This window comes from Spea bombifrons, chromosome 4, assembly GCF_027358695.1.
Source record: "Spea bombifrons isolate aSpeBom1 chromosome 4, aSpeBom1.2.pri, whole genome shotgun sequence".
Lineage (NCBI taxonomy): Eukaryota > Metazoa > Chordata > Amphibia > Anura > Pelobatidae > Spea > Spea bombifrons.
Genome location: NC_071090.1, coordinates 63,233,196 through 63,242,800, shown reverse-complemented (window position 1 = coordinate 63,242,800; position 9,605 = coordinate 63,233,196). Strand labels below are relative to the sequence as shown.

The 9,605-nt window shown below is 44.8% G+C and overlaps 1 protein-coding gene and 1 non-coding gene across 2 annotated transcripts; both read right to left on the bottom strand.

Annotated features, from left to right (window-relative positions):
- Window positions 1–4,163: 4,163 nt before the first annotated feature.
- LOC128492967 (small nucleolar RNA SNORA35) lies at window positions 4,164–4,295 on the bottom strand. Its single transcript, XR_008354175.1, has one exon. It is a non-coding gene; the product is annotated as a small nucleolar RNA SNORA35 (small nucleolar RNA).
- Window positions 4,296–4,601: 306 nt separating this feature from the next.
- LOC128491380 (piggyBac transposable element-derived protein 4-like) lies at window positions 4,602–6,011 on the bottom strand. The gene has a single exon (XM_053463704.1). The coding sequence runs from the start codon at window positions 6,009–6,011 to the stop codon at window positions 4,602–4,604; it is 1,410 nt and encodes a 469-aa protein (XP_053319679.1).
- Window positions 6,012–9,605: the final 3,594 nt, after the last annotated feature.

The following is a 9,605-nucleotide window of genomic DNA, read 5'->3' as shown; positions in this document are numbered from 1 at the left end:
TGTTAGGCCATTATTTGAAAACTAATACCAATTAACCCCTTCACATTCAGTGACGTACCTGGTACATCGTGCCCAAGTGGGTTCAATTGTGGTGATGGCTGCAGCGCTGCTGCTGCTGTCTGCCCAGATGTCTGGGCAGACCAGCACAGCCACCCAGAGGCCCCCACACCAGTCGCAGGTAAACTGGCAACTGCATTCTTAGCTGCCACAGGCAGCTTCAGGGAAGGAGGCGGTTTGTTGCTTGGGTCACCACAACATTCCCCTGCTGCCTAGTCCATCAGAAGTGCAACAGTGCAGCATTATCCCCTTCAATGCAGTGACCACAGCATTTTAAGGGTTAATACCCATTTTGTATGTGGCTCTGCTGCTGCTGCAGACTAGCAACAGCAAAAAAGAGCCCCCACATGCCCTTTGATAGCTCCTACAGTAAACTGGCTATTGTGTTCCAGCTTCCAGAGGCAGCTTAAGGGACAAGAATTAAGTTTTCTTTGGTCTTTCAGCCCCAACACTGGAGCGGCATCGCAGGGGTTAATATTTGTGTTTTCAGGGAATGTATACTTTTATGGGGTTAAATTGATATTTGGGACCTTTACTGTGTCTGAAATGAGACATGGGCCCAGTAAAGTGATCTGTCAAAATTCCAAGTTTGAAAACTGAAAATGCGCATGTTCTAGTTTTGACAGCGGCGTATCTAGGGTATGGCAACTATGGCTCGTGCCGTAGGCGCCATTTGAAAGGGGGTGCCGGTGAGCGGCTTTTAAACGCCGTTTTTTTTGATGCGGAGGACAGAGAGGGGCGCCTAGCAACCGCTCGGCGCCCCTCATTCTCCTCCACGAGCCCTCTACCCCCGTCCCGGTGGCGGCATTTCATGCAGAGCGCGTTCAATATGACGGCATATTGCGGCGCTCAGCAGTGAAGCAGCGGGCGGGTTTTAAACACTGTCTTGTTTTTTTTTTTTTTTGATGCGGAGGAGAGAGGGGGGCGCCTAGCAACCGCTCAGCGCCCCTCATTCTCCTCCACGAGCACCCTACCTCCGTCCCATTGCCGGCATTTCATGTTGAGCGCCACAATATGACGTCATATTGCGGCGCCCAGCAGTGAAGCAGTGGGCACCAGCGAGCGGGTTTTAAACACTGTTTTTTCTGATGCGGAGGAGAGAGAGGGGCGCCTAGCAACCGCTCGGAGCCTCTCGTTCTCCCCCGCATCAAAAAAAAAAAAGACAGCGTTTAAAAGCCGCTCGCTGGTGCCCGCTGCTTCAGTGCTGAGCGCCAAAATATGACCTCATATTAAGGCGCTCAGCAGTGAAGCAGCGGGCACCGCAGCAGTGCCAGAAGGCAGAAGCCTCGTGCTCCCGTCGCTGGACCCCAAGGTAAGAACTACAAAAGGAGAGAGGGGTTAAGGAGTGATAAGAGAGGGAGAGGGGTTAGGGAGTGATAAGGGAAGGAGAGGGGTTAGAGAGTGATAAGGGAGGGAGAGGGGTTAGAGAGTGATAAGGGAGGGAGAGGGGTTAGAAAGTGATAAGGGAGTGATAAGGGGGGGAGAGGGGTAAGGGAGTGATAAGGGAGGGAGAGGGATTAGAAAGTGATATAAGTAAAGAGTGGATTAATGTGTGCATGAGCGAATGAGGGAGAGCATGAGTTAATATGTGGATGAATTGTCTGAATGAGGGAGAGCATGAGTTAATGTGTGGATGAATTGTCTGAATGAGGGAGAGCATGCGTTAATGTGTGGATGAATTGTCTGAATGAGGGAGAGCATGAGTTAATGTGTGGATGAGTTGTCTGAATGAAAGTGTGAATTAGTGAGTGACTGTAAAAGTGTTTGTGTGTATCATAGATGTATAATTGTGGAAGGGCAAAGATGGCACTAGCAGGATGTTTGAGCCTTGGGGACCAAGATGGCACAGGCAGGGTGTATATGGGACAAAGATGGCACAGGCAGGGCTATTTGGGGACAAAGATGGCAAATCTTATGTGTGTGCAATTTGGGTGCTGGTCAGGTTCTATGCGGGCAGTGTGGACGCCAGGGCTGGCTTTGGGGTGTGCAACCTGTGATCTATGCCTGTAATTTAGGGGGTTTTAAATATACTTTTTAACCCCTTAACGACAATCCCCGTACATGTACGGGGTTGCCGTGCAACGAGATAACGACAATGCCCGTACATGTACGGGCTGCCGTTAAATAGCTGCATTGCCGCGATCGGCGGCTTTGCAGCATCCACGGAAGCCTCCCAAGTGAGGCTGACCGTGGATCCGGGGAGGGCAGCCCTTGGCAGCCCTCCCCGGAAGAAAAATGGCCGCCGCCGCACCGATCATGAAAGATCGCGGCGGCGCCCGGCTAAAGCAGCTTAGGAAGCGATCTGAATCGCTTCCTAAGCATAAACGGTGTTACTGACATGCCTCGATATCGAGGCAAGTCAGCAACACTACCCCCCGACCCCCGATCACCTTGTGATTGCTCCGAAGAGCAACCACAAGTGCCATCCTGTAAATGACGTTGCCGTCATTCACAGGATGGCATTAACAATAGATTTGAGTTCACAGAGGGTCTATCCAGACCCTCTTGTGAACTCTCGAGCTCCTCCTGCAGGTTGAATGCAGGTACTGCATCCAACCATGCAAGGTCAATGGAGCCCAGCTCACTAATGAGTGATTAGTAAAAAAAAAAAAAAAAAAAAAAAAAATGTAAAAAATTTTTTTTAAAAATGTTTAAAAAAATTAAAAATAATATGGTAACATATAAAAATCCCCACTGTCACCAAAAAAAAAAAAAATTAATAAGTAAGTCCTAAAATTCTTTATCTTTACAAAAATTCCAGCATGGAAAGAGTTAAAATATTGGCATTACAAATGCCCATAGGGTGTCTCGTATTAAAAAATGCATGAGTGGATGGGATAAACTGAATTGGCCGGGTTCAAAGGTGTCCCAAATATGGGACATGGGGGCAGTAGGATCAGATGTCTAAATGGCCAAAAAATACACACCTCACAAAGGCGGCCTTTTACCTCCCAAATAACCCAACAAACCCATGCATGTGGGGTATCACTGCGCTCAGGAGATGTTACTGAACACATATTGGGGTGTTGTTTGACACGGACATACACCAGGAGCGATAAATTTATACCTGAAGTACAACGTGTGTTAAAAAAATACAAAAAAATGTACTACCATAAAGTTTCACAAAGGCTGGTGGTAAAATTAGTGCATGGAAAGGGTTAAATTACCAGCATGTGAAATACCTTGGGGTGTCTAGTTTTTAAAAATATATGACTTGATGGGGTAAATTGCATTGGCCGGCTTCAAAGATACCTGAAATGGCACATGGGGGGAAGAATTACCAGATTTGGAAAAAATGGTTTTGAAATAGCAAAACGCTACCTGTACTTATTGCCCCATAACGTGCAGAAAAAAGCAAAAAAACATAAAAACATTGGGTATTTCTAAACTCAGGACAAATAGTAGAATCTATTTAGCAGGTTTTTTCATTCGTTTTTGCAGATGAGTAAAAGTTTTTTGTTTAAAAAGTGAGAAAAAGTAATTTTTTAACAAAAAATCCCCATATTTTATCATTTTTTTTATAGTAAATTAGATGATATGATAAAATTAATGGTATCTAAAGAAAGCCCTGTTTGTCCTGAAAAAAACAATATATAATATGTGTGGGAGCACGAAATGAGAAAGAAGAAAATCACAGCTAAACAGGAACACCGAAAAATGTTAAAATAGCCATTGTCCCACAATATACTACGAGTAATAACCCCTATTGTCCTTAAGGGGTTAATGCCGTGTTTTTATGTGAATTCCAATTGATCTATACCTGCAAAGCTGGGTTTTTGTGTTATTTTGTAGATCCATATCTGCTATGCTATGTTTCCATACATTATTTATGTAAACCTGCAAATAAAGGGTTAATATGTGTTATTCAGTTGATTAATACCTGCAATGCTGTTTCCATGTATTTATTTGATCTATACCTGCGATGCTACGTTTCATATATTATTATTGTATACCTGCAAATATAGGATTTGTATGTCTGATTCTGTTTATTTGATATATACCTTCAGTGCTGAGATCACAAGTGAATTTCAATTGATCTGGGTTTGTGTGTTGATCTATACCCGCTATCGGCAGCAGGGACTAATATTTATTTATATAAAAACTTTTTTTGTACCCAACTTTCAGAAGGGGCAGGCTACAAGAAAGCCTGGCCTTTCTCCAAGAAGGGATTTGATCTAGCACCATCAAGCGATTCCCTCATGCCATGGGAAAGACACAGAGGTCACTTGTCAGTGCAAATAAAGGCTCAAAAACTGTGCAACAAAAAAAAAATCTAAAAAGCAGTAAATGTACAAAAAAAATCTAAAAAAATATAAAAGTGGAGCAGGAACAAACAAAAAAAAAATAATTAAAAATGGGCAGCTGTGTGGTACAGCTTGAAGCAGTTACCAAGGCAGAGTGCAGGTTCTCCAGGGCAATCTGGACAGTAGAACGTGGTGTCCTTTCTTTGCCCCCTGCTGTAGCATACCCTGCATCTTTTTTGGGGACTCTGCTTCTTATTTGTAGGAGGAAGTCTAAAAATAAAATGGGTAGCCCCAATTCTACTAGACTCTGTCACCGCCCGGGGAACAGGTGCATCTTGGTACAAGATACCCGAAATAACTTGAAGTTGAAACTGCAAAAAAGACAGTTGGATTCCGGGATTTGCTTTTTTGTGCAACAAAAAAGCATTGTAGGTCGCAATTTGCATGATATAAATTGCAACCTTCTTGTACCAGGCCTTTGCCTGACAGATCAACTCCACCCATGTTCTTATTATAGGCCCTGATGCACACTGGCTTTCTAGTGACCCCAGCTCTGCCACGGACAGAAACCTCCACAGTTTTCTCATCGTGGATGGTGGTCAGCATGCACACCTCTTTTCTGTCCATGAACTTCAATGCCAAGAGCTCCTCTTGACGTAGAGCTGAGGTCTCCCCCTTTCGTAGTCGGGTTTGTGCCAGATCTTGTGGGAAACCCACGCGGTTCTTTCTAATAGTACCGCAAGCTACTGTGTCAAAACAACACAGCAGCTTGAACAAAGGGACGCTTGTATAAAAGTTGTCAACATACAAGTGGTAGCCTTTGTTCATAAGTGGGAATATTAGGTCCCACACAATCTTGGCACTGGTGCCCAGATGTTCTGGGCAACCTGGAGGGTCAAGGTGGCTATTCTTTCCCTCGTATACCCGGAAAGCCTGAGTATACCCAGTCTCGCTCTCGCAGAGCTTATACAATTTTATGCCGTACCTGGAGCGCTTGGAAGGAATATACTGCTTAAATCCCAACCTTCCTTTATACTTCATCAGAGATTCATCCACGCAGATATCCCTTCCAGGTCTATAAGCCTCTGCAAACTTGGCAGCGAGATGGGTAATCAGGGGGCGGATTTTATAGAGCCTGTCAAACTGTGGGTGTTCCTTAGGGGGGCACAGGCTATTATCGCTAAAATGCATGAAATGAAGAATCATTTCATACCTTCTCCTACCTATGGACTGGGTGTAAATAGGGGTACTAAGGATGGGGCTGGTGCTCCAGTAGGAGCGGATGGAGGGTTTTTTAATAATTCCCATCAGCATAGTTAACGCCCAGAATTTAAGAAATTCTGGCACGTCAATGGGGGTCCATGGCTGCTTTGCAAAATAGGAGTTGGGGTTAGCAGCACGGTACTGCTGGGCATAAAGGTTTGACTGGGAGACAATGTCTCCCAAGATATCTTCTCCCAAAAAAATCTGCACAAACTGCAATGGGGTGAATCCTGTAACATCAATATTGATGCCAGGAATTGCAGTAAAAGGAGGGATAGCTGGCTTACACCTATTAGGTGCTACCCACTCCTCAGGTGCCCTGCCACCACTACTTGTGGCAGCGGACCCAGCAGCCACAGATACATCGCTAGATGTATCTGTGAACTGGCCAACATCAAAATCTGACGCTGTGTCAGTGGCCTCAGAATCTGAGGCCAAAAAAATCATATGCCTCCTCCGCAGTATACCTGCGCTTCATCAGTAAAATGAAAAAGAAAACAAAATATATATAAAAAAATACAGTAAGCAAAAAAAGGTGCTAAAAATAATATAAGAATATAAAATAAACCTGAAAAAAATGTGGATAAAATAAAAGGGCACAAACAGCAAAAAAAGTGCTGATGTGCAATATCACTGCCTATGCAGTGATCAACAGTAAGGAAGGGGTTAAAAAGAAAAAAGAGGGGCTCTTATAAGAGCCTTTTGTGTAAATGTTTATTTTTGATAAGATTTTATCAAAGTGTACCTGCTTTTCCACGATCTGTCTCTCTCCCTCACTAAAAGCAAGTGATGGAGGGAGGCAGATCTTTACCGGTCAAAGGCAATGTTTATAAACATTGCCTTTGACTGAGCAAATCAAGATCACTCTCCTGAGTGATCTTTAGGCTTTGGGTGTCAATCAATGGATGCTGATAGCATCCAGCAACACCCCCTGAGTGATGAAAGCGATTTGTAATCGCTTCTGAGGCTACTGCCAGGAGAAGGGCAGCGCCATCTTGGAAGGCAAGGTAAGCATGGCGGCTCCCTGCCACTAGAAACTTAGTTTAAGAAACGATCAAACGATCAAAGGTCGATATCGAGGCATTTCAGTAACACCAACTTAGTGAAGGAAACGATTGCCGATCGCTTTTTAAACAATTTTACCGGCGGCATGGCGCCGCCATTTTTAAACGAAACGCCGTCTTTTTTATTAACTGTTATAAACGCTCCGGGGAGCGATCTAACCGCTCCCCGGCGTTTTTGTTCTGTGTTGCTGAATGCCTCTATGTCGAGGCATTACAGCAACACCATCTGAATGAAGAAAGCAATCTTTGATTGCTTTCTGAAAAAATTTAACGCCACCGTTTTGCATGACGTGCCTGACCCGGCAATGGACGTTAAGGGGTTAAACAAATAATGTAAAAATGTAATAATCAAAACAAAGCATTAGTGTTACCTTCACAGAGTATCAACTAGACTTGTGCATTCGTCTTCGGGCAAACATGAAAACGAACACGAAGAGTGCGTTTTCGTGTTCGTTCCGAAGACACGCCGAAGAGAAGACAGCGGCGGTAAAACGTAGGCGAAGACACACACACGAAGAATCTACGTGATCATCTTCGCCTACTAATCTCCCCGGTCCCTTCCCCATCTAACTTACCTTATCTTCGCGGCAGTTCACGGAAGCGGAAATCCGCAGGTTTGCCGTCACGGGTTACAGGGCAGTGCGAATTAGCCTATTGGTCGCCTACAGGGACCTCCTCTGGCATCAACCAATGGGTGATGTGCAGTGTTGCTTTTGTGCTTAACATACCTGTTAATCTTGGTTTTATCAGACCATAACACATTTTTCCATGTGCTTTTGGGGGACCTGATGTTTGTTTTTGCAAACCTCAGCCGGGCTTGGATGTTTTTCTTTGTAAGAAAAGGCTTCCATCTTGCCACCCTACCCCATAGCCCATTAATATTAAGTACTTCCTGCAGTTCCTTTAGTGTTGCAGTAGGCCTCTTGTAAGCCTCCTTGACCAGTTTTCTCCTTGTCTTTTCATCAATTTTGGAGGAACCCTGCCAGGGTCCTACCTCAATCCCCCGGCGGCAACAAAGGTCTCCACCCGATGATGGAGTCGCGGGATGTCCGGGACTGCGTCCGCGTACCACGCGGATTCGTTGTACGGACCGCATCCCCGGACTCCAGTGCGCGAATGCCGCACGGGAGAAACGCCACACGTGGAGTGATGGCAGGGAGGCGTGGCCTGCGCCTCCACTGATGAGAAAGTCCTGGTCAGGGGCGGGACGAGTAGTGACTGACAGTCACTACTCCATTTGGACATACTGAGGAGGGATGGGTCTCTGTTATTGGTGAGGAGGAGTTGATTTCTAGAGGGCTATTTAAACCCACAGCTTCTAGGCCTCATTACTTGATTGTTCAAGTCTCTACCTACCTGTTTGCTGATACCTGTTTTGAACCTGTTTGCTCATACCTCTTTATTGGATTTACTGGACTTTTGACCTCGGCTTGTTTATGGACTTTGATACACTTCTCCTACCCTTGATCTTGGCTTGCTTATGGACTTTGATATACGTCTCCTACCCTTGACCTCAGGATTGCTACACGGTACAGTTTATGCCTTTTTCTATTCTGTGGAATAAACTTGCTGATATTCCTGATATTGCCTGTTTGCCTCTATTGCATATCTGGTGTCTCACTGCGCTACGCTCCAAACCCTGCATACCCTACAAACGTCCAGTTATTCGCAATGTCTCTGTTGTGCCATATTTTCTCCACTTGATGATGGCTGTCTTCACTGTGTTCCATGGTATATCTAATGCTTTGGAAATTCTTTTGTACCCTTCTCCTGACTGATATCTTTCAACAATGAGATCCCTCTGATGCTTTGGAAGCTCTCTGCGGACCATGGCTTCTGCTGTGAGATGCAACTAAGCAAATGTCAGGTAAATCCTACTAGAACAGCTGAACTTTATTTGTGATTAATCAGTCACCTTAAATGATGGCAGGTACTTCTATTTAACATGAGTTTGAATGTGATTGGTTAATTCTGAACACAGCCACAGCCCCAGTTACAAGAGAGTGTACACACTTATGCAGCCAGGTTATTGCCCCCCCTCAAAGATTTCAGTTTGTTTTGCAATTGTATTGTTCACGTTATAGGTCACATTAACCCCTTAACGTCCAATGATGGCCCAGGCACGTCAGACACAAATGGTAAGGTAACGACCAATGACATGCCTGGCACGTCATTTAATTAAACAAGCTTAGAAAGTGATCTACAATCACGTTCTTCGCTTAAACGGTGTTGCTGTAATGCCTCAATGTCGAGGCATTCAGCAATATCGAGATCGGCAACAGGGGCCATGCCTGGCCCATCCCCGGGGGGCATCAACATCCACCATACACTGTATGGCGGCGGACGCCCGTTTTAAAAGTCTAAACTTCAGTGGTTGCTGAAATGCCTCGATATGTCCCATATATGATTTTAACCCCATACAACGGTATATTTTCAAAAACTAGACAGCTCTGGGAATCTAGTTAGTGGCATATTGACCTATCCCTGCATCCTCCAAAGTTAGTGTAACAAAAAAAGAAATGTTTTCACATCCTTGCTGTTCTACCTGGAAGTGATCGCGGCATTGAATGGGACACTGCACTATCGCTCTTGTGGAGCGATCAGGCAGCAGGGTAATGTTGTGGCAGGTCCCCTGTAGGCGCAATCAAAGCCTCGGGGTGGAGGGCACGGGGTGGTTGTGCTGGTCTGCCAGCAGCGATGTGGGGACATTTTTTTTGCATGATGTACCAGGTGTGTCACAGAACCAATGTGTCCGCTTGGGCGTGTTGTACCATGGTAAACATAAATTTTAAGGACCTCAGGTGTCTCATCACAACTGGTAAAATATCTTTAAGTGCCTAAAGGTTTAAAGGACGCTACATCTTTTAGTATTTGGGCCCAAATAAATAAAAGCCTCCATCTTCTCTTGAACCAATAAAGATATATTCAAGTTTGTTGTTACCTACTGAACATGTTTAAATTTTTTTAAACAATTACT

Coding starts and splice junctions, on each gene's coding strand:
- LOC128491380 (XM_053463704.1), bottom strand. CDS start 6,011: ATGATTTTTTTGGCCTCAGATTCTGAGGCCACTGACACAGCGTCAGAT.